The sequence below is a fragment of the Macaca thibetana genome, chromosome 9 (genome assembly GCF_024542745.1).
Source record: "Macaca thibetana thibetana isolate TM-01 chromosome 9, ASM2454274v1, whole genome shotgun sequence".
NCBI lineage: Eukaryota > Metazoa > Chordata > Mammalia > Primates > Cercopithecidae > Macaca > Macaca thibetana.
The window spans coordinates 122,105,705-122,130,898 of record NC_065586.1 but is presented as its reverse complement, the minus strand read 5'-3'; the positions used below and the strand labels follow the sequence as shown (position 1 = coordinate 122,130,898).

The window sequence follows — 25,194 nt, the reverse complement described above, 5'->3', positions numbered from 1 at the left end:
GGAGCTGGGTCCTGCTGGGAGGCCCATGTCCCCTGCCAACCAGCAATGCCCTCTGTACTTGGAGCTTTCTAAGGCAGAAGAAAGGGCAGCCTGGTAGCAAGGATGGATGAGCAGAGGCCTCTGTAGCTTGGCCTCTGAGGAGTTGTTCCGACGCTCCTCAGCACTCAAGGATGCCTGCGGGCAGGTGGGATGGGGGGGCCTGCAGTTCCTGGACCCTTAGCGCTTCATCCTTGGACCCTGAGCAGCCCTCAGTCCTGGCATCATTGCCTGCTGGGCCTTGGGGCCCCCTAGGCAAAGCAGGGGGCAGGAGCAGTGGGAGACACCCTGTTGCAATGACAAGAACTAAGCCAGGACTCGCTATACACATTGAATGGTGTTTCAGCTTGACATGGTTTAGTGACTTCAGGCACCATTTAGCCAAGTGAGGTCACTTTGGGACTGCGGCTACTGCTGCAGGCCAGATCTTCATGGCTTCATGAATCCTTAGTGCCATCCCCTTCCCAGCCTTTCTCCAGAATCAGCAGTCTCCTTTTCTTGAGTTACAAGGGCCGTGATGAAGTTCCTTTCCAAAAAGCATTTTGTGGCCAGAGCACACACAGCACTTGGAGCTTTGGGAGTGAAATATGTTCCTTAATGCCCTGCCATTTTCGAACAGCTGGCCCCGTTTCCAGAGTGAGGTCAGATGGAACTCGACAGTGCTGTCTGAGACACCCCCAGTGTGTGACTCAGCTGGCTGTGTGCCTCTGATTCATGGTGACCGAGGCTGGTATTTATTATCTCATCAAACTAGTCCTTCTGCAGCTGCCTGACCAGAGAGAGAACCAGACAGGCAGACAGACTGACAACCTGACCCACAGACTGGTCAGCTGCCTGACCAGAGAGAGAACCAGACAGGCAGGCACACTGACAACCTGACCCACAGACTGAGCTTTTCAAAAGCAAGAGCAATAGGAAGTCACCTGCGTGGGCTCTCATCATCCCTACGATGGAGTGGGAGGCTGGAGGTCTGAGTACCCGGGTAGCCACATCCTCTTCCTAAGGAGGGGGCTTCCCTGGGAACTCCTGGCTTAGCTCTGCTCTCTCCCATCCACTCTCCCTGGTAACTAGGAGGCCTTTGCTGGGGTGGTGGTGGGTGTGGCCACTGCACACAGCATGGAACATCCATGGCGTCAGGACTATTGGTAACAAACGTGTTTTGGTGAAGAGGCTTTACCTTGGAGGAGATGGCTCAGTGTTCCTGGAAGCCATAACACAGAGACCAGGCTTGGGGAGCCACCTTGGACTTGTGACTTTCTGGGTTTTGGTCAGTCCTGCCCACCGCTTCTCAGTTCTTCAGATCATTATACAGACTTCGTCAGGAGAGCAGAGAGCAGGGAAAGCCCTTGATGCCAGGGAGCTCTTAGAATGGGCCTTTGACCACCTCCTTCAGGAGTGCAGTGTGCTCCTTCCTCCCTTTGTCAGTGTTTCCACCTGGTTTCCAGTTTACAGGCCCTGTGTGAGTTTCCCATGGCTGCTCTAACAAATTAGCACAAACTTAATGGCTTACAAATGCTTCATCTTACAGTTCTAGAGGTCAGAAATCCTGAAATTAAGATAACTGGCAAGGCAGCATTACTTTGGGAGGCTCTGGGGAGCATCCGTTTCCTTGCCTTTCCCAACTTTTAGAGGCCACTTGCATTTCTTGGCTCATGGCCCCTTCCTCCATCTTCAAGGCCAACAGCACAGCATCTGCAAATCTCTGTCTCTCTCTGACTTCTGCTTCTATAGTCATATCCCTTTCCCTGACACTGACTCTCCTGCCTTCCTCTCATGAGGGCCCCTGTGATTCTATCAGGCTTACTCAGATTGTCCAGGGTGATCTTCCCACCTCAAGATCCTAAAAGTAATCACATCTTCGAAGTCCCTTTTGCCATGTCAGATAACATGTGCATAGGTTTTAGATAAGGATGTGGGCGTTTTGGGGGAGCCACAAGCATTGAACAGACCACTTACTAGCAAGGGACCTTCTGCAAATTGCTCAACCTTGTTGTGCCTCATCTGTAAAATGAGGATAGTGATCTACCTACCCTAAGGGTCTGTTGTCCTCTAACATAGCCTATGATCTATTCCATGTAATATATGTGGTTCTATGCTAGATGCAGAGCTCCTAGTAAATCTAAACTCTATAAATAAGACGAAGCTGCACTCCCAGGAAGCTTAGACTAGTGAGCAAGATACTCAAATCCTTGGGGTCTGTAAAACGGGCTATAAGAGGGTCATAGGCCAGATATGTTGGGGCGGAGGAAAGCAGCCAGCTCAGAGGCTTTGAAGACAAGGTTGCCGTGGAATCGTGGTTTGCCAGGGGTGGAAGAAGAGGGATATTTCCGGTATACAGAACAGCACAGCTCAGGGCACACAGGGACAGTGGGGCCAACCAGGGCAAGTTCCAGTAGTTCTGTATGTGTAGAGCTTGAGCTGTGACTTGGAGAGCAGAGATCCTCATCTGCCACACCATTCTCTCATTTGTCAAGTATTTGTTGACGTCCTGCTCTGTGTAAGATGCTGACTCAAGAGCCCTGACTCTGCCAGAGTGACACACTTCCCACAGTCCCTGCGCACTCCTGCCTGGATCTGGAGGGGAGCGCGGATGTGAAGCCATCACAATATCCTCCCGGGAGGCATGGATCCCGGACAAACGCAGTCCTGGGAGCGGAGATGACTTCCTCAGCCAGGCCCCTGGCCAGCCAGATATACCACTGAGAACATTTCAATGCTTTGTTACAGTGGTTGGTTTGAATTAGCTTTTCGTGATTCAGAAAGGAAAACTTATTGTCAAGTTTGCATTTGCAGTATTTCCCCACCCAGGAGCAAATGCTTCAGGATCTGGATCACGTATGCACTGGGGTCATCGTAGGCCTCCTGGGAAACGCAGTAACTCGGAGCTCCAGGAGCCCTTGAGTCCTTGAATCCTTGCCCCACCGGCCCTTGACATTTGCACCCTAGTGACCTGGCTGAATTGCTGAGTTGTCCAGAATTCTCCAGTTATATTCAGGATGTCCGTTACTCACCGTCCAGATCTGGCGACGCAAACACTAACTGGATGAAGCCCTTCCTTCCAAATAACGATTCCCTTTTGAAATGGGCTTTTCTCAATCTGGCATTCTATTTCAATAAAATAATCCTGCTTCCAAATCTTTCTACAAATAAAGCAATAGAAAATTCAAAACACATGCCTGCAACTTCTAACTGGCAAAGGAATACACTTTGAGAATGCCTTTTGGGTTTTTTGTTCATTTATCTGTTGTTCTAATTGTTTTTGTTGTTGATAATGTACGTTCTCGTTGGCTATGAGTATAATTTTTTTCTCACTGATTTTTGTCCCGCAAATCTTGTATCTCAAGACTTCCTATGTTGATTTCAAACACACAAATGTTACTCACAGTTCAAACTGTGTGGTTGGCGTTTAGCTCTCTTTGCCCGGTTTAGTCTTAGTATCTACAAAGATTTTCTGTCAATATGACATGACCTTTACTCCTTCTGAAATATAGCTGGATATGTTTATTTAGGTAGCAAATTTACTTTTACCAATGTTGTTTGTCAGAACCACTAGCATGGTTACTGAAAATATTCCTTGGCAATTAATCTTAGAGATAACTACACATCTGTAGTCACAAACAATTGGCATCAGAGAATTCCTGAAATGTGTTAGCTTTTTCTATTTTATCACTCACCAGAATCTAATGTCGTTTGATTTCTGCAGTGTGAGCTGGCCAGAGCATTTTTATGGGCTGGTGAATACTCAGTGTTTATCTGCAAAGCTGGTTTACATGAGCTTGGTTTATTGTGACCCACTTGGGGCAGTGCATTTATGAATCACCTACAACTCCTGTGGCCACAGATGGGAAAAAAAGATTTTTTTTTGCCAGAAGTCGTATTGTTTAGAAGTCAGGAAAGTCTCCCTTTTGTCCTATCAAGCGAGAAAGAAATGATAAAATTTGTTCATTTGGACTTCATTTTCTGAAGAATACAAAGGTCCGTCTGAAGAAGAGAGATGGGAAGAACAATACAGTCTCCAGTTGTTTGTAAAAATGCCTTTGTCTGTGGATGTTAGTGGCAGGGGTCAGGGAAATCAGTGACAGAGGGAAGGAGGAGCTGATTTGACTGAACTGGAGAAGTATATTTGCATAATAGAGTCATTTTAAGTAAGATTAGATTGAGTAAATTGTGGGCTTAATTCAAGATGCCATCATTTCTCTTTCAAAAAAAAAAAAAAAAACATAATGACATTGGGAACTTCCAAACTACAATTACAAATATAAGTTATAGCACTCTGAAGATAAAACTGGTAATTAAAATCCATCACTTTCTACATAATTATAAAATACAGTATGGTGTCAAAATTCCCTCTGAAAGCCTAAATTTTATCTTTTGATAATGGCAAAATTTCTAAGTGTTCCATTATTCAGGACTCAAAGGCTCTAACTGATGTAATATGGTAGTGATAAGAACACCATTGTCATTCTTTCTAAGAAATGTGAAATCTCTTGTCTTCACGAAGACAGACATTTTTTAAGGCAGCAACTTCGAACCAAATCTGTACCTTTATAACATCTTACAAGTGGATAGAAGTCATTTGCACTTTTTTGAATTACTGACCATTCTGTCTCTAAGACAAACGCCAGATGGCAGCTAACACACAGAAGCCACGGGAAGCACTCTGCGGGCCCCTCCTCCGCCGTCCTGACTGGGATCAGCAGGTTCTGGACAGGCAGGGTGTGCAGAGAGTTGTCTGCGGGCTCCGTGCCTTTGAGCCTCTTGCCTTTAATGACGTTTTCTTTTAGTGCTGGAGCTGCATCTGCTCCCAAGGTCAGCACTCAGCCCCCTTCGGTTTCCCTGCTTGTACGTTTTCTTCCTGAACTTTGAAGGAATAACAGTTTACCTTTCCAGGAAGTAAAACGTCTGTCTTTTTATGACCTTACATAAGATCCCACAGTAATACTTCATTTGATGTCAATGAATAAGTGGAAATCCAGAGTCAGAGAAAAGATAACCAGCAGACAGTGTTCATTTGCCCAGGCTGCTGTGTTTGCAGAACCACCGTTGACTTCCTCCGGGAAGGGCACTGGAGACATGATGTGCTTTCCCCAAATGGCTTTTTACTCACTCGTTCTTGGAACACATCTGTTCTGCGCTGGCCCGAGGCACCATCCCTGCCCACAGGCAGGAGCCCTGGGCCTCCCAGGAGGCAAAAGCAGTGTGGTAAATAAAAGAGGAGGACAACCTTCGGAGGAGGGAAAGGAGGGCCAATCCTAGCCTCCATGGCAAAGCTGGGGGCAGAGGAGAGCCCTGAAGGACACAGGAGCCCTGGACCCTCATCCAGCTGACTCAGGCATCAAGTTCCAAGGAAGACGCTGACTCCTCTGGTTTTGGTCATGTGCCCAGCATTGACCTGATCATATAACCTGTGGGATGGACCGCTCAGATTCAAGCTTATGTGCATACCTCTGCCACTGGATAGGAAAGTTAGCTCCAATAAACCATGTAAAATGGATTTCCCATAAGGAAAATGTTCTTGTTCCTAGAAGAAGGGATATGGGAGAGGTGTTGAACAAAATAATAAACAACCCTGCGTCTCCTACCCCCACAATCCATGTTCACAAAGTGCTGTTGCTGCTCCAAGCTCCCAAAACAACCTCTTACCACACAGGTAGATTCCACCCTGGAGGGGTGTGGCCAGTATGTGGTTCTGGAAGGAGTTGTGCTGAATCACTCTGGCGACCACTAACTGGCAGCTCCCTGGCCCCAGGAAGTGGCCCAGAGCCCACGGTGCTACCATCCTACAACCTAACATCGGAATTCAGGGCAGCAGGGGCGTGTTGCAAACAGGACCAAGTTTTGGCCACTGTGTCCTTAGAAGTTTGGTTCATTTTAAATCCCTCGGCCTTTAAACATCCGTGTTCCTCATGGGAGATTTCTCATTACAGCCTGGAGACTCCAGGGCAAGGCACCCTAGCCAACTGGGTAAGAGTAAGCATTGTAAACAGGGCTCTGCTCCATCTTCCTCCCACCTTCCTGCACCCCTCATCGCCACTACCAAATTAAAGCAGCAGCAGTTTCAGAGGGCTGATAGAAGGACGCAAAAGATCACATCTGTTGGGGCTTCCCGTGAGTTATCATAGCCACTTTTCTTCATCCTCCAGAGAAGAGAATGAACAAAGTAGATGACAGGGGTTGGAGTATGCATTCAGACCTTTGATTCCATAGAGAAATGCATCTGTCCTATCATGTTTACATGGCTGATGAAATCATGGCCTGCCTCTCCTGCAAATGTGCGTTTTGTTTGCCATGTGGCAGTGAGCCGTATCATTGCTGTGCCCTGGGGACATCATGTCCTGGCCATATTTCAGCAGTAAAGCGTGACATGGCATCCCTCACTCCCTCATGTTTTGGGTGAAAGCTGAAATGAATGAAACTCTTAGAAGGTGACCGTTACTGCCTTCCTGGAGGTAGAGACAGAAGGTGAACCTTTAGAACCTCGCATCGTTCGAGCCACTGGATGAATTAATAGCAGAGTGGAGTCCGTTTTACTGGCCAAACTTCACTGAGATTTATTTCTTGAGGAACTACTTCCTCAGAGGTTTCCAAGTCATTCTACTCCAAATTTTTCATTTCTTTCCCTGAATCAGTATAGATGCAACAAAAAGCATACAAATATCTGCTGCCTGCCTCCATCGTCCCAGTTTTAAAGGGAAATCTCACTGCGCATGCTCGGGTGCCAGGGGTAGGCTGTGACCCAGGTCAGTTCAGCACCTGAGACATGAGCATGAGGTGGCTGGTGTCCTCAGCTGTCAGGAGATGTTTTGGAAAAAGATTTGGTGGAGATGGAGTTGACACCACGAACAGGTGGATTACAGGAGAATATGTTGGTGGTTCTGAAGAGGTAAAGGATGGCAGGGACAGGAGTCCGTGGCCAAGTAGGGGGTTTCTAAGAGGAAGGCTGTACAGGATCAAGGCTGGATCATGAGTTTTGGCTTTAAACCCATGAGCCAAACCCAACTTTGCCGTTTACATTGTGATCTTCGGCAACTTGCTAAAATGCTGAGGCTAAGTGAAAAATCTCTGAAATGGGGAGAATGTAGACCTTACGGGGTGGTTATAAGGATCGAAGATGATACTGCGTGCTGTGTCCAGCACCATACTTTAATTACAAGTAGCCCACTGATGATCTAAAAGGTGTCGTTCAGTTAAAGTGTGTGTGTGTGTTAAGAGCAAAGAGGAATGACAGGAAAATGATCTTTGTTCCTAGGGTTGAGTGGCATAAAGAGAAGTCAGACTCAAGGCTTTTGCCCGGGGTTGCCTGCTGCCTCTTTCAACATGGCACTGGGTGCTGACTCAGGAGGAGTCTGGAGGCCCAGCCCGGGGCAGGCCAGGAGGGTTCCCAGAACCAGCTGGGATTTGGGGGCCGCAGGGAACCGCACACATTGAAAGGAGTAAAGGGATGGGTGCAGGGAAGTTGAAATCCTTGTGCTCGATGATCGTTCTGATTTATATGCAAAAGATGTGCAAAAACTATTAGGGTTTCAGATGAGATTCCCTTTCCTTCTCATTTCCTGAGGCATCTGGTTAGCCCACAGTCTCTACTAGGTCCCCTTAATGTGTAAGGGCCTGGGGACCATAAAGTGTGAGGGAGATGGATATAAAGCCCCTACTGACGTGATCACGAATCATTACAGGTGTGGTAAGTGATGCGAGCAGGGGCTGGTACAAGGAGTTCTCTTCTCCCCCACACACACCCCCAGCCCTAAAGTCCAGAAGCTACGCCTTCCCCACAACCCAAGGTGGTCCTCATTATCATTTGGGTTTCCTAGGGGCCTGCCACATGCCAGGAGCTCTACACACTGACTCAACTCTACAGCACCTTTGAGTCAGGTCCTTGTCCCCATTTTACAGATGAGGGGACAGAGCCTCGAGAGCTTGTACAAAAAGGCCTTTTGGACATTGAATGCCAGATCAGCCCGAGTTCCAAGCCTTTGTTCTTCCCACTCTGAAGCGTGGTCACTGAGTTTATCAATCAGACAGGAGGGGGCATTCTAAAAAGCCTGAAGACTGAGAGGCATTCTACATTTTTCTTAGATCCCATACATGCCCAGCTATAAAACAAGGCTTCCTCCTGAAAGTACCCAGCAAAAAGAATCACTGATCACTGACCTGTCACTCTCTCAGCCACACCTTTTGGATATCACAGAGCAGGTGGGAAGGAGCTTTGGCACTCATCATCCTGCATCCACGCAGGTTCATCAAGGCTGCCTGACAAAATCAGGTTTAAAAAAAGCATCTATCCCATGCTTAAATATTATTCTTCGGCTGTGACTTCATCCCATTTTGATTATTCTGGTAAGAAGCTTTTAAGGGTTCACTTTGATAAGCAATAGAGTGGGTGGTTTAGTTGTGGAGGTCATGAATATACCCCCTCTGGGCTAACAGAGAAAGTGCTCACTGTTGGAAGAATGGGTACTCGAACCTAGAAACAAGACTTCCAGTGATAACAGAAGAAAAAATGTCAGCATCCTGAGAAAGCCGGAAGTGCAGGGAATGTGCCATGGAAAACAAGAAGACTGAGATCAGGCCGGGCATGGTGGCTCACGACTGTAATCCCAGCACTTTGGGAGGCTGAGGCAGGTGGATCACCCGAGGTCAGGAGTTCGAGACCACCTTGGCCAACATGGTGAAACCCCATCTCTACTAAAAATACAAAATATTAGTCAGGCGTGGTGGTGGGCACCTGTAATTCCAGCTAAATGAGAGGCTGAGGCAGGAGAATCACTTGAACCTGGGAGGCAGAGGTTGCAGCGAGCCGAGATCGTACCATTGCACTCCATCCTGGGCAACAAGAGCGAAACTCTGTCTCTAAATAAATAAATAAAAATAAAAAGACTGAGACCAAAGGAAATATAATCTCAGTAAAATTGTTCCACAATGTGGGGGAGTTTTTATAAGACAATCTAAATTAAAATGTGATTCTTTGTTTCTCATTATTGTTAATTGACAGCATATTAGAAGATGATGTTTGACTGTGTCATCTGTGTTTGTAAAATTCACATATTCAAATTGGCCATAAGCCTTTCTGAGGGTTTGTCTTTGGGAGAATGGTGGCGCTCCTGAAATGCCAGGTGGCTCTCTGCTGGGGCGTGTACCATGCTTCTGCGTTACTGGTAAACAAGGCATTGCATCTTACACACACCTGGTTTTCTGAGCTGTGCCGCTCCACCAGCATTTGCGGCATTAAAATCATAAGCACACCCTGTATTAGTCTGTTCTCACACTGCTATAAATAAATAAATACCTGAGACTGCGTAATTTATAAAGAAAAGAGGTTTAATTGGTTCTTGGTTCTGCAGGCTTTATAGGAAGCAGAGTGGCTTCTGCTTCTGGGGAGGCCTCAGAAAGCTTACAATCGTGGCAGAAGGTGAAGGGGAAGCAGGCACACCACACGCCAGAGTGGGAGCAAGAGAGAGAAGGAAGAGGGAGGTGCCACACACTTTTAAACGACCAGATCTCAATGACTCACTCACTATCCCAAGAACAGCACCAAGGGGATGGCGCTAAACCATTCAGGAGAAACTGCTCCCATGATCCAGTCACCTCCTACCAGGCCCTACCTCCAACACTGAGAATTATAATTCTCCATGAGACTTGGTGGGGACACAGATCTAAACCACGTCACACTCTGACCCAGAAGGCTCAGTGTGTTTCGGCTTTGGATTCCCAAGTAGAGATCCAGTGTTTTCACTTCCAGAATGCTTTTATACTTGATTACACACTGTTTCCATGCCTTTGCTTGACTTCCTATCTTAACGATAGCCCTTTATCTGGTATTCGTGTATGAAGCTTCCCCTTTGCTTCGCCGATACATTTGCAGTGTCTTCAGTCCCTGTTGATGTTGATCTCGCTCATCCTTTCTCTCTCCCCCTTCCTCTCTCCCCCTTCCTCTCTCTGTGTTTATCCTTCTGTACTCCTCAGTCCAACCTCATCTAACTCTCCTCCCAGGCTGCTGTTAAGCTGTTTGTGAGCCCACGTGTCTAAAACTGCTCAAAGTCTCTTTAGAGCTCCCTATAAGGAAAACAAATTTATCAACTGGCACATTTGAATTGCACCATGGTATATGTATTTTTTAAGTGGTCACAATTCCCAGGAAAGAAATTACTTTATAATAAAGGTAGCAGAAACTAGGACATCCGAACAGCATTGTGTGCAATGGCACAGTGATGTCAACTCCACCCACCCATTTCCTAGGAGCTAAGCAATCACTAGGAGCTGCTTGTATTTCCGAGTCCTGGTCTTATGAAGTAGGGAAAGAAGCAACAGAGCCATTTCCTGCCCCATTTTATTAGCGCTTCCATGAGCAGCTGCAGCACACCCCACAGCCACTGAACCTGCTGTTGCTTGGGCTGCAGGGCCAGGTCTTAATCTGCTCTCTACGCCTGAGACCCAGTGCAGGGTCCAGCACCTGTGAGGATGGAGCACAGGAGGGAACAGCACAGAAGCCCGGCTTTACCCTTAGATGATTCTGCCTTCAATACCTACGTGAATCTAAGCAATATATTTAACCTCTGATGTCCTCATTTTCTTGTCCATAAAATGGAATAATGAGACCTACCTTGTAGGATTAAATGGTAGGATTCGGCTCCTGATGTCTTCTCTAAGAGGACTTCTCTGACCAGCCTGCCTTTAAGAGCAACAGTCCCCTGAACCCTCCTATTCTGTTTCTACCTTCATAGCATTCCCTAACACTGGACTTTAGAGGAACATAAGCATTTGTTTTCTTTCTGTTTCTCCTTGCAATTTTCAAGTAAGCAGGAGGTTTGTCCAGTTTGGTCCCTGTTATACTAGCAATGTCTGGAAGATAGTAGGTGCTGAATAAATATGTGTGTCTGATTGAAGCCTGCAACATGATGGCTGGCTGGCTGGCTGGCTGGCTGGACGGGTGGATGGATGGATGGATAAATGGATAGATGGGTAGATAAATGGATGATGGAAGGAAGTAGGAAGGGAAGGAAGGAGGAAAGAAGAGGGAAAGAAGGATGGATGGGAAGGAGATAGAGTTAGGCAAGTAACAAATACATAGGGTGTGTGCAAAAACACACAAACAACTGTTGCATTGTTACTATTCTAGATGCCAGTTTTTCCAAACTACTTTGATCAATCAGATCCAAGTACTTTGATCAAAAGTGCCACCAAACAGGATGAAATTAAGTACAAAGTGCAGGTTCCACACTGAGGCTCGCCTTCCCCATCCTTCCCTGCTCAGACAGAGAGATGAAAGAGAAAAAGAGGGCAGAATGCAGACAAATCAGGTCCCTACTAGACAGGAGCTGAGTGTGTCGGTGGTGTCGTCCTACTGTGAGCTGAGTGTGTCAGTGGTGTCGTCCTACCGTGAGATGAGTATGTCGGTGGTGTTATCCTGCTGTGGGCTGTGTCAGGGGTGTCATCCTGCTGTGGGCTGAGTGTGTCGGTGGTGTCATCCTGCTGTGAGCTGAGTGTGTCGGTGGTGTCATCCTACTGTGAGCTGAGTATGTCGGTGGTGTCGTCCTACTGTGAGCTGAGTATGTCGGTGGTGTCGTCCTACTGTGAGCTGAGTGTGTCGGTGGTGTCGTCCTACTGTGAGCTGAGTGTGTCGGTGGTGTCATCCTACTGTGGGCTGAGTGTGTCGGTGGTGTCATCCTGCTGTGAGCTGAGTATGTCGGTGGTGTCGTCCTACTGTGAGCTGAGTGTGTCGGTGGTGTCGTCCTACTGTGAGCTGAGTGTGTCGGTGGTGTCATCCTACTGTGGGCTGAGTGTGTCGGTGGTGTCATCCTGCTGTGAGCTGAGTGTGTTGGTGGTGTCATCCTACTGTGAGCTGAGTGTGTAGGTGGTGTCGTCCTACTGTGAGCTGAGTATGTCGGTGGTGTCATCCTGCTGTGGGCTGTGTCAGGGGTGTCATCCTGCTGTGGGCTGAGTATGTCGGTGGTGTCGTCCTACTGTTAGCTGAGTGTGTCGGTGGTGTCGTCCTACTGTGAGCTGAGTGTGTCGGTGGTGTCATCCTACTGTGAGCTGAGTATGTCGGTGGTGTCATCCTACTGTGAGCTGAGTGTGTCGGTGGTGTCGTCCTACTGTGAGCTGAGTATGTCGGTGGTGTCATCCTGCTGTGGGCTGTGTCAGGGGTGTCATCCTGCTGTGGGCTGAGTGTGTCGGTGGTGTCATCCTGCTGTGGGCAAGGCAGATGTGGATCAGGTGGAAGGAAAGGGAATGCGATGGGAGGAGCTAGGAACCTCATCTTTTTCCATGATAGAGAACTGTGTCCAGTCTGGGGTAGTGCCCCTGAAAAAGGAGGTTGCGGAAGTTTCTCTAACGTGACTTATAAAAGAACGGGAAAAGGGGAGGTGTAAGGCTGGCTCATTGCAGAGGCTGAGCGCTGAGCACACTGCTCACTTCAAATGGTGCCAAGGTGGTGTGGCGTGTGTGTGTTTAATGAGATGATCATGTCTGCTAGTAGCTGATGAGGTATCAGGTGCAGGCTAAAGAAGGGGGATGTTTTCAGTAATAAGAACATCTTCTGTTCCCTGGGAGGATGTATCTTAAATAAATCCATTGTCACCTTGGAAGGCAAATAAAGTCTCCCCGCGGTAGGGAGCAGAGAAGGGCAGGAGGCAGAGTGGGGCTCTGCAGTGTCAGCGTCCTGGCCATCAGAAGCAACGTGAGATAAAGTGCCCAAACAGGACACCAACGAGGGAGAGAAAAAGGACCGCACCGCAGGGCATGGTTTGTTCTGAAGAATGTGACATGTTTTCTTGACTTGCTCAATAGTCTTCAACAGACATCACTATGCCCAGGAGTCCTCCAGAGCTTTGGCTACAAACCCTGATTATATGTGCTCTCTTTCCATGGCTGGAAGATGTGCTAAAAATGGCCATTTCTGAGCTCTCTGGTTGCCATGACCCTCTCTGCTGGGACCCGTCATGCTGTACCTAGGGATTACCAGGGTTTGTGACTCCATGGCCTCTGAGAGAAATCTCTGCCTTGCAAATAAAATAGAAGGTTTTTTTTTTTTTTTTTTTTTTTTTTTTTTTGAGATGGAGTCTTGCTCTGTCACCCAGGCTGGAGTGCAGTGGCCGGATCTCAGCTCACTGCAAGCTCCGCCTCCCGGGTTTACGCCGTTCTCCTGCCTCAGCCTCCCGAGTAGCTGGGACTACAGGCGCCCGCCACCTCGCCCGGCTAGTTTTTTTGTATTTTTTAGTAGAGACGGGGTTTCACCGTGTTAGCCGGGATCGTCTCTCGATCTCCTGGCCTCGTGATCCGCCCGTCTCGGCCTCCCAAAAAATAGAAGGTATTAATAGAAGGTAGGACTTGCTCTTACAGGGAGCTTTGTGGGACTAAAATTATTGCAGAGGTATCTTCGTTGCTCCTTTGGAGCCTGCCCTGGCTTGCATCTTCTCACCGGAATTGTGTGGGATGTTGTTAAAGAGGGCAAGCTTCCCCTTCCCTGCAGCCAGCCAGCCAGCCACCTCCTTTTTGCCCTGGATCGGATCTCATCCCACAGCCAGGCCTCATTTCCTGAGAGGCCACACACGCCATGAGCCCAGAGAGCAGACCTAAGGAAGAGTAAGCATTGAAACATATGCTTTGCCATGTGCTGAGTCAAGAGAGGATGTGAGCTGTTGACACCCTTGGCTTCCCCTGGCCAGCTCCCACCATGAGTCAGGGCAGACGCTGGGTGTGATTGCTTCGAACATGTCTCCCCTTAACCATCTGAGAGGCCTAGAGCCATGCAAAAAAACAAAACAAAACAAACAAACAAAAACATTAAAAACACCTGCAGGAGATGAAAATGCAGTTCTGCTTCTGTTTCAGGTGCTAAACCTGCCCCTGGGATCTGCTTTGAGAGAGTCAATTCTGCAGGTGATCCTTATGGCAACTGTGGCAAAGTCTCAAAGAGTTCCTTTGCCAAATGCGAGATGAGGTATGGAATCCAGACATCCTGGCAAAGTCTTTGCTCTGACCTTCCCACATTGCATAGGGTTGGTTCCAAACGGTTTCTCTTTGGGAATTGTTTGTTCTTACCCTTCCAGAGATGCTAAATGTGGAAAAATCCAGTGTCAAGGAGGTGCCAGCCGGCCAGTCATTGGTACCAATGCTGTTTCCATAGAAACAAACATCCCCCTGCAGGAAGGAGGCCGGATTCTGTGCCGGGGGACCCACGTGTACTTGGGCGATGACATGCCGGACCCTGGGCTTGTGCTTGCAGGCACAAAGTGTGCAGATGGAAAAGTAAGGCCCAAATGTTTGCTTGGATCATAAATGTAAGTCTGGAACAGGGCCCACTGAAAAACGGCCTGTGCAAGAACTGGGTTACAGCGTTTGTTTGTTTTCTTAAATCTACTTCTTCTCAGATGCACCTAGAAGAAAAAGTCAATAAATCCTAGATCCTGGTCTGACTATTAAAATGCAGAATGGGGAAAATGAAGCCTGTCTTCTTAGGCCTGGAGTGTTAATAAGTCATTTCTACACTCCAGGTGGCATGAGGACTTCTAGCCAGAAAATTACTTTGGAAAGAAATACAATCGCATATTCTATTGGTTTTGGATATGTGGCTTGGTTTTCAGCACAGAGTTCTTGGGGGCTTGTCCTCACCTGGACAGAAAGGGAAATCAGATGTATTTTCACAGACCCTGTAGAGAGAAGAATAGGAGAGGGAGAGCAGTGGGAAAAACTCAAAACCAGAAGGGAGTCCTTTCAGAGAACAGGGAGAAAGATACATGGAGATATTTTGAGGTTTAGAAATAAAGTGAAGCTTTTTTTTTTTTTTTTTGAAAAAAGAATTTGAAATTTTCATGCTCTGCCATACTGATTTTTTTTTCACCAAACTTTCTCATCAGACTAAATGACAGCAAGCCGATACAATGTTTTAGGAAAAGGATGAAACAACCCCCACATGCCTTTTAGACTCCATATTCAACAGGATCTTGAAATCACTCACTAACATGAGGTCACACAGGGAAGAAAAGGCAGAGGCAGAGACAGATCCTGAGGACAAGTGTGGTCTCCACTCTCCTGTCTTTGCCCCCACATACCCTGAGCCACAAATGCTTTTTCCTTGAGAAATAGGATAGCATGTGAATCTTCTCATACATTCTGAATGTCTCCTTACCTACATTTGTTCGTATTCCAGCCCTGACAGTAAAATGACATCTGATTTTTTTAGGCTCAAATCATATTGTGTCTTTTAACTTTTAGATTTAGGGGTACATGTGCAGGTTTGTTATACAGGTAAACTTGTGTCAGGGGGGCTTGTGGTACAGATTATTCCGTCACCAGATACTAAGCCTAGTAACCATTAGTTATTTTTCCTGATCCTCTCCCTCATTCACCCTCGACTCTCTGATAGGCCCAGTGTGTGTTGTTCCCCTCTATGTGTCTGTGTGTTCTCATCATTTAGCTCCTACTTATAAGTGAGAACATGTGGTAGTTGGTTTTCTGTTCCTGAATTAATTTGCTTAGGAAGGTAGCCTCCAGCTCCATCCATGTTCCTGCAAAGGACATGATTTCGTTCTTTTTTATGGCTGCATAGTATTCCATGGAGTATATGTACCATATTTTCTTTATCCATTCTATCATTGATGGACATTTAAGTTGAGTCCAAGTCTTTTCTATTGTGAATAGTGCTCCAGTGAACGTATGAGTGCATGTGTCTTTATGACAGAATGATTTATATTTCTTTGGGTATTACCCAGTAATGGGTTGGCTGGGTCAAATGGTAATTTCTGCTTTTAGATCTCTGAGGAATCACTACACTGTTTTCCACAATGGTTGAACTAATTTACACTCCGCCAGCAGTATATAAGTGTTCCTTTTTCTCCACAGCCTTGCCAGCATATGTTGTTTTTGACTTTTTAATAACAGCCATTCTGACACCTTTTTTTTAAAACTGTAGCCTGAACAGCCAGGGCCGGGTGCATCTGGACATTCCAATTCCAAGGGCTCAATTTATCATCAAATTTGTTTTCCATGTTCAAGATGAAATGTGCTTTGATCTCAGAACCTTGGTTCTCTGATGGCTCAGGGATCAGCAGTGATTCTCATGAGGGTCCTGCTGTGTTCACTGTAATCCGGGACAGGTTCTTTTATCAGCTGGAATGTGACCATTCCCTTGGCCAGAATTCGTACCCACAGAGTGGGAATCCCCTCAGTGCTGCTTGGGCCAGCACTTCTCCCAAAGGGTATGCCTCTTGCCTTATATGACCTGTTGGGGTCAGATGGTGACCTCCTCCATAGGAAGGTTCTACTTGATTAAAAATTATTCTGCCATTTGAACATTAGATTCTTCTTCATTTGACTCCACTGATTTGTAAAATCTTATAGGAGATAAAGGGCTGGAGTATATTATGCACCTTTGAAATGAGGCTGAACTCTTTCAGCTGGCACAGTATCATTTAGCAAATGCTTGCCACTACAACAGCTTGATAAATTCAAGGAGCAGTCTGTTTTCCACTTTCCACTGCTGAGCCTCATTACTGATGGTTTCTGTCATTGATGATGTTACTTGTCAGTCGGTATCTGGAAAAAGTTCCCATATTTCAATCTCTCCCTTAAAAGACTCTTCAACCCTGGATTTTTGGAGTCTCTGTCTATGTGTATCCAGGCCCTAGGATAAGGAGTAATTTGTCTCGCCCTCTCCTACATTTTTTTTTTTTTTTTTCTTTTGGAGACGGAATTTCTCTCTGTCACCAGACTGGAGTGCAGTAGCACAATCTTGGCTCACTGCAACCTCCAGCTCCCCGGTTCAAGCGATTGTCCTGCCTCAGCCTCCTGAGAAGCTGGAATTACAGGCACATGCCACCACGCCCAGCTAATTTTTGTATTTTCAGTAGAGACGGTGTTTCACCATGTTTTCCAGGAGAGTCTCGATCTCCTGACCTCGTGATCTGCCTGCCTCGACCTCCCAAAGTGCTGGGATTATAGGCATGAGCCACCGTGCCCAGCCTCGCCCTCTCCTGTATCTTTTAATGGAAGAAAAAAATGCTGCAATACATAGATTTCATTACAAGCTCCAAACAAAACTCATAAGAAAATCAGTTATAATTGTAGGATCAACTGAAAGTTATATTAAAAACCATAAAGTGCAAAATAATTTCATAGTGTTCACATTGAACTTCGTCTCAAAATGTGCTGAGTTTGGAGGAGTCAGCAATAAGATCCGTGCCTGAGTCCAGTGTAAAATGTATTGTTTTGCTACATCCGTATTAACTGAGACAAGGTTGGGTCTTCTCCAAGCTTTTTTTTGCTTGCTTTTTGTTTGAATACACGTATGTGTGTATGCTGGGGGCGGGGGGAGGGGGTTGGAGAAATACTAAGATATTTGCTGTGTTTTCCTCCTCCTTACAGATCTGCCTGAATCGTCGATGTCAAAACATTAGTGTCTTTGGGGTTCATGAGTGTACAGTGCAGTGCCACGGCAGGGGGGTGAGTAGCCAGCCCATAACAAGTTAAGTAATAAATAATTCCTTTGTAAAAGGTTTCACAATCCATAGCATTTTTTAAACAAAGCAGTTAGTGTCTTTGCAATATTTTTTTTCTAAAGACATTCATTTCCTTTGACCTTTTCATTGTGACTTTTATTTAACAAAGAAAATCAGATTGAGCCATAATTATCTTTTGAATTAACATTCTATGATTTAAAAAAAGATTTTTGTTGTTCAAAGTAATTTGAAAACCAGCCTTCCTTCATGAAGAGTTTCACATTAACATTTCAAACTGCGCTGTTCCTCTTCTACCAACATTCAGAACCAGTGTCTGAACTGAAATACTTCCAAAAGGAATTAAAACAAGGACAACAGATCATATTAAACACATGTTCTTGAAATCACACACAATGGGTTTCAACTAAAGGAGGCTGTTATTTTAGCTCAGAGAGCCTTTAGGGTAGAAGAGAACTCTAATTGCTTAAAACATAATTTATTTTTCTTGATGGGCTTAATTCTTTCCAATGGAATCATATTAGTCTTGATTAACCACACCAGAGGTTCATTTGTTTTCCTGAAACATTTTCTACAGAAATCAGGCTCCAAATTCTTTATTTTAAAACTTGTAGACACTTGCCAATGATTCTTACACAGAATTACGGGGTGCGGGGGGAGGGGGTTGTAAATTACCATTGTGCCGGAACCATAAAGACCACAGTGTCACCTCAGATGGGTGTGTTGACAGTAAGGTTAGCTAACTCCCAATATAGAATGGAATCTTCTTATGTCTTCATTGCATCATAGATTATTTTCTGATGGCTGTTAAGAGATGATCAAGTCCAGTCCTATTATTTTACTGAAGAAGCCAAGCCCTGAGCTGGGGGGATGGTGTGCCCAAGGTAATATGGCCGGCAAGCCGCAAACTGGTTGAGGACCCTGGACCACTCCCTTTCCAATACCCCTGGGCCTCATCCACACATGGGAGAGGAGAGGTCCACATTTCCTGGGTAGGTGGAGCAGCTGGCCATGCCTTGCTGAAGGGTAGCTTGGCCACAGTCCCACCCTAACAAGAGCAGGCTCCCGGCAGCACCTTCATGTGGGTTTTAAAACAAGGCGCATGGCCATGAGTTGCTGAGAGAAGCCATGAGGGGCAGGCATGAATCTCGGGCTAGTACGTCCGCAGCAGCATCTTTGAGAGAACAGGCAAGACACTTATATTTGGCATAGGCTCTGCCACATGCCAACTAATTCTCCTCAATTTCTGCTTTATAGCAGTCTACTTTCTAACTTATTAAAGCCCATCCTGACAGTCGGCCTTCTTATCTGAAGCAATGGGGGTAGGTGATTGATTCATCAAAACAAGTCGGTTGAGGCAGAGAAGCATTACATGGGAGATGTATACTCCACACATTTTATTTTGCCTTGAAATAAATATCTGGCAGCCATATTTTGACAGAGAGCTGAGGCCTTTAGGATTGATTTACTGAATGTCATTGTGCATTGACTTCCTGATATAAACCACCCAAAAATGCATCATCAACAACTTCTAGTTCGTTTCTTTAAGTGGAGGGGGACCTTAGACACTCAACAGTATCCAGGAACAGCCTCCTGCTTGTCCCCTGCTGCTCTTCCCAACCATTGTGTAGTTGTCTCACTCATTCCTAATTTTTCAGAAATTCTTTTAGTGATTTGTCTTTTTTAATCCAGTGTTCCCTAAGGATTCAACCTAATATTTTTTTTAACTTTTTTTTTTCTTTATAAAGACAGGATTTCACCATGTTGGCGAGGCTGGTCTCGAACTCCTGGCCTCAAGTGATCTACCCACCTCAGCCTCCCACTTGCTGGGATTACAGGCATGAGTCACCGTGACTGGACTTGACAACCTAATTTTCATAGAAAAATATTAAATATATATCATCTTCATGGTAATATTCCATTGGATCATGTACTTTCAGTTAGTTACATCTGGCATAATAACGAGTCCAACCAGCATGGACAGGCTTGGGAGTGGCCACCATTGGTAGCCCTTGGTAACCAGGTGGGCAGGGGCTCCTGGCCCCTCCATGGAATGCTCTGGTCTATGAGCTGGGCCCACCAAGGGCTAAGCACAGCCTCCTCGGGCTTTCTTGGTCTCCCTTTCTTGCCATGCCAGAACCATTCTCTTATTTCACAAGGAAAAGAATCCACTGTTGGATTCACACCCTGGTGTATGGCTGGGAGTCAGGAAATAGCCACTGGGAAACTCCGTAAGAAGGAGGCGGGCATTGCAGGGGACAGGCTTCAGGAAGTATTAGTGGAAATCCCATGCACCCTGCTAGGCTCAGGAAATGGGGGGCCTGCCTCGGACCCCTGCCTGGTGCGGGACCCAGCAGTCACCAGCCTCTCTGAGCCTTCTGTCTGAGGGAGACAGGGATGTGCCAAGCATCTGTCAGGTCCCGTGGTGCGCCAGGGCTTTGGGTCTGTAGCCGCAAAGCATGGTCCCTCCTCACTGCTGAGGGGGCTTCTCCTTGTGGTCAGACAGTGAGTTTTCTGGATTCAAAAAGGAAGATGGGGAGATAGAGAAGGAAGTGAGATGGGTGGGGGAAGCAAGCTGATGAACCCAGATAATCTTCGTCACTCTCTTAACAGCCACTAATAGGCAGATGATGAGTCTTTGCAGCCTCAGGTCTGGTCACACCTGTGTAGTGTGTAGTGTTTGGGCTCATTTGCACCATGGCATGTGCTGAGTCTGGCTGTGTCACTGTTTGGGGGGCTCTGACCATGGCCCCCATGCTCCTGTGGTGATGCACAGAGCGGCGTATGCCCTAACCCCACGTCCCTCCCCTCTGCCCTGAAAGGTGTGCAACAACAGGAAGAACTGCCACTGCGAGGCCCACTGGGCACCTCCCTTCTGTGACAAGTTTGGCTTTGGAGGAAGCACAGACAGCGGCCCCATCCGGCAAGCAGGTCAGTGAGGCCCCTGCATCCTGGCGGGAGGAGGCTGAGCACCTGGGGGCAAGTGGGCTCGCCAGCTGTCAGCGTGGGTGCAGGTAGAGCCAACAAGAAACCCGGTGGGGACCCCACGTGGGTCTGCACAGCCTAGGGTCTCCCACAGTTTCCAGATGCCCCTCTCATCCCTGCCCAATCTCCGAGGCTCCTTGCTCTCTGCTTTGACTGAGTGGCTGAGTTTGCCAGTTCCTTAGCCTGTGACACTTTTCTTAGCTAAGGTCATTTCTATAGTGAACTGCTGAATGGGTATGAATTTCATCACTGTATCAAAGGACTTTGTAAAAGCCAGCATCTGTGTGGTAGGGTGAAAAGGTGTGAAGTTTACTGCCTTTTAAAAATCTTACTGGAAAGACACCCACCTCTTAGTAAAGGTGACAGTCACAGCAGCAGAGGGAGTCACTGCAACAGCTTCTGCACATGGAACGGTGTGTGCAGGTGCTATGTGGTACATTTTATGCGCATGATGTCATCCGCTCCTTATACAACTCTGAAGAAGGTGGTATGATTCTTTGTTCACATACATAGGATCTGAGGCTCAGGGAAGTTAAGTATTTTGCCTAATGTGATCTCGCTAAGATTTAGACACAGGTCTGCCTGTCCCCCAAGCAGCTCTTAGTAGCAGCTGTGCTTGAACTCACGGCCATTTCTCCTCAGATGACCTTTAGAAGTGGTGTCCTGGTGTGGTGCTGTTTTCTCTGAGTTCTTATTGGGCAATTCAGGGGCAAATCTGAATGATGCCCCTTTTGGAGGGAAAGAAGCAAGGCAGGAAGCTGCAGAGCTCCGACAGGGAGCATGGCCAGGGCCAGGTGCCCGCGGGATCGCAGGAGCATGCATCTTCTGCCTCACTGACACTCATCTGAGCCCTCCCATGACATGGGAGACTGTGACTAGTGCTGCTGCAGAGGAGGTCACGCGTCCCCAAGGCCTCCGGTGACTGACAGCATTGACTTTGTGGCTTTGCCATCGTTTCCATGACAACAGACACAACACAGTTCTCGGGGCTCAGGAGGGGAAGTCCAGCCTACCAGAGGCACGTCTGCAGAAACAGCGCGAGGAAGGGCAGCGAGTTCCTGGTTGAGCTTCTGCTAAAACGTGGACGTGCTTCAATGCTACTCCTGAGAGAGCACCAGGTTACCACTCTAGCAGGCCCCAGCTCTGCAGCAAGTAGGAAAAGGACTCAAAAGTCTGGCCTTTCACTGAGCCTCCACAGCAGTGGGGGAGAAGCAAGGGTTGGGCCCAGTGTCCCCTTTCCCCAATGACATCTCAGCCTTGACAGCCCTGATGACTGGTCTCTGGCTGAAACTTAATGCTCTGATATGGCTTTTCGCATTTATTATATGAAAATAGCAGGGTTTTAGTTTTTAATTTATCAGAGACCCTGCCACCCATTCCGTCTCCATCCAAGCAAACTGAATGGCACTGAAACAACTGGAGAAGAAAGCAGGAGAAAGGGTGGCAAGCTCTGTGGCTCTTTGGCACAGACATGTGTGACCAGCAGTACTCAGGTTTGAGGGTTTGCAAAAAGCCAGGGAACTCACAGAGTCACCAATCCTTCATTTAAAAAATAAGAATGTTAAAAAGTGAAAACAACAGAAGAGCCTAACTCCATCCCCTGTGGCCATTATTGCATAAAAGAGAGTGCATTTGAAATATCCCTGCCTCCACCCCGTGCATACATATACAGAACCAAGGCAGGCCATGAGCAAGCATGGCTCGCTGCTCCTTGGCCTGGCCATGGCTCAGAGGCTCATTAAACAAGTACTCATTTGTCTGCCACATGCCAGCCATTCTCCTGGGTCCTGGAGAGACTTTAAGCAAGTATGACATGGCATGATAAGTGGGGGGTACGACTGCGGGGAGAGAGGGCATCATGGGAGGGGAGCAACCCTCACGGAGCAGCAGGGTATTGTCAGGAGGGCTCCTGGGGACCCTCATCTGTTGAGGTCTGAAGGGGGCGAGGGAAATGTGCCTTCTGAAGCAGAGATAGCTGACTGCGTGAACATCTAGAGTGTGGACTGGGCTGGGCTCAGATCTAGAGTGTGGACTGGGCTGGGCTCAGACCTAGAGTGTGGACTGGGCCAACAGGAGGAGACACAGGACACGGTGTTCATGCTGGTCATGGGGAAGAGGGAGATGGAGTCACTCACTGCCCGAGCCTCTGGCTTGAGCAACCCTGGGGGATGCAGCAGGTTCAGGGTGTGGGCCCTGTAAATGTTCGGTTTCATAGAGTGATGTATTGAAGACTTATGGATTCACTTTATGGAACTAGAAATTATAGTTCAAGAATTTTGCTGCTCACTTTTTAAATTAGCTTTGTTATGAGACACCAGAACTCTAGCCAGAGCCCCTGTGATCACTGCTAAGGCTCTGAAAAGAGGGACATTTTGGCCAGGAAACCAGAAGCAATACTTTTCCAGTAACACTAACAAGTGAGTCAAGACTGTCATCTGTTGGCTGTCTTGCTTAGGCTAAGACACATCCCTGATAGGCCTTGTTAGTGGGGGATGAGGTCCAGAAACCGAAAGGGTGTGAAAGACATTCTTCCCCTGGAGTGGAGCTGCTGCTGCAGTGGTCCACAGCCAGCTGAGGGTCCAGGTAGGAGGCAGGGCTGAGGAGAGCCCAGGTAACTGCAGTCACCTTCGCGGCGATCACCAGCAGCCTGAAAGGACTGTTGCGCACTTACCTAATGTGAAGTACACCCTGATCCTTGCTGGTGGGAAGACAAATGAATCAAGATCCCTGTCCTCTGAAAATTCACAGCCCGGTTGAAATCACAAGTAGACCTCCTCTAAGTCTGAGCATTTAGAGTCCTTCCCAGCCTCTGCCCATAGCTGCTGTAAGAAACCAATCTGATGGTTTGATTTTTTCCTTCCTTTCCCTACCCTTGAGGAGGCTCTTAACTGTAATAAACAAAATGGCAGCAGGTCAGAGAAAACATGTTTTCATAGAGAAAACAGCTTCCTCCCAGAAAAAGGGTTTCCCCCACAAAGGCTGTGTTTGTAAGTCCCCAACATAACAAAGCAAAACCCATGGGTGCTTCATTTAAATGAGTTTTCTTTTTTCACTATCTACTTTGAGATGTCTAGCAAGAAAGCATCTCATTCTTTAAAAATATGAAAAAAGATAAAGCAGAACCCAAAACTACAGAATGAGTAAAGAAAGGCACTTTGAGGTGGCAAATCTGTGCTGAGGGCTGGAAACATTTGAGCCTGGGGATGGCTGTGATTCCGGTGAGGTTTCGGTGATGGCTCCCTGCTACCTTCTGTGGCTACCATGGTCCACTGTGCCATTGTCACACCTCAGGGAGCCTGGATGGTCCAGGCCATCGCCCCAACTACCCAACTATATATTCCTGTTTGGCAAGTTCTAGAGTTGTCAGAAATGAATGATGGCAACATAGATTGAACCTCAAACATGATCTTTGAAGTAAGAGAGTTTATTAGTACATCACTCAAGGGTTTACTCTCTTCATTTCTGTTGTTTCAGAGTTCACTTTGCCATAAATGTCAACTTGATACCTCCCATATTTCATTGTAACTGCTTCCTTCCGTGAGCCCAGTGTGTTTTGTTTCAGATAACCAAGGTTTAACCGTAGGAATTCTGGTGACCATCCTGTGTCTTCTTGCTGCTGGATTTGTGGTTTATCTCAAAAGGAAGACCTTGATACGACTGTTGTTTACAAATAAGAAGACCACCATTGAAAAACTAAGGTACCCTGGGTTTAGGTTGTTCAAGAAACGGTGGCTCAGAAAATGTACAGCAAACTGCTTCTCACTTCATTTTTTTTAAGCAAAGGTCAGATTTTCTGGATCATAAACCTGGGACTTGGTTCTTTTTGGGGGGGTTTCTTGTTTTAAATTTCTGCCAGATCAGCTGCCTCCTTTACTTCCCTTCAAACAACAATATGCTGCTTATTACATAAGCTAGCAGGGTGTCAGGGAATTCCACTGATGTGTTTTCTCCCACCCTTATGTTAGTAGTTTTTATACAACATGGAGACATTGAAATATTTTCATCAGATGGGGTACCTTTTGATCCAAATATATTCAAAGACATTATCGCTGAAATGCCAGCTTCATACAAATCATCTTCCAGGTGTCACTACACTGCATTTCCATGGAGTGCAAGAACTAATTTGACAAAATAGAGGTTTTGAGGAAAAAATCAGTATTTATTTTTTAATCTCCTAAGAGTGTTAGGTAATTTTTCCTTTGCATGTTTAGCACACTAAGTAAACTATCTTTTGAGTGCCACTATGAGCAAAGTGTAAAAATTCAAGTCAGTGAGAAGGGGAAACATACTTGGTCAGCAGGTGTGGGATTCTGTTGCAGGTGTGTGCGCCCTTCCCGGCCACCCCGTGGCTCCCAACCCTGTCAGGCTCACCTCGGCCACCTCGGAAAAGGCCTGATGAGGAAGCCTCCAGATTCCTACCCACCGAAGGTGAGTCTTGAATAGATGTGAGTGCTCAGGGCACACATGCAGACATGAGATTTTCAATACAAGATTGAATAAGAATGGGATCCTAGAGGAACTGCCTGTGAAGTGCTGAGTCTGCATTGCCAGATCAACAGGCTCTGAGGGAGGGTCTCTGAGATGATCTGGGGAGGTCCCATGGTGCCCCCATGGAAGCCCACCTAGATCCTGTTGGCACAGTGTCCCCTGCATGATATGGTGCAGCATATTGTGAGTTGTGATCCCTCCAGTCACCCAGAGCAGCCACATTTCTGGGGCC

General features: G+C 46.9%; 1 protein-coding gene across 1 annotated transcript in view; it reads left to right on the top strand.

Annotated features, from left to right (window-relative positions):
- Positions 1-25,194, top strand: part of ADAM12 (ADAM metallopeptidase domain 12) — a 377,462-nt gene that overhangs the window by 325,885 nt on the left and 26,383 nt on the right. Inside the window, exons 15-20 of the mRNA XM_050803714.1 lie at positions 13,867-13,975; positions 14,085-14,283; positions 17,398-17,475; positions 20,312-20,420; positions 24,037-24,172; positions 24,794-24,902. Coding sequence (XP_050659671.1) covers positions 13,867-13,975; positions 14,085-14,283; positions 17,398-17,475; positions 20,312-20,420; positions 24,037-24,172; positions 24,794-24,902 — 740 coding nt within the window. The remainder of the gene's footprint in view (positions 1-13,866; positions 13,976-14,084; positions 14,284-17,397; positions 17,476-20,311; positions 20,421-24,036; positions 24,173-24,793; positions 24,903-25,194) is intronic.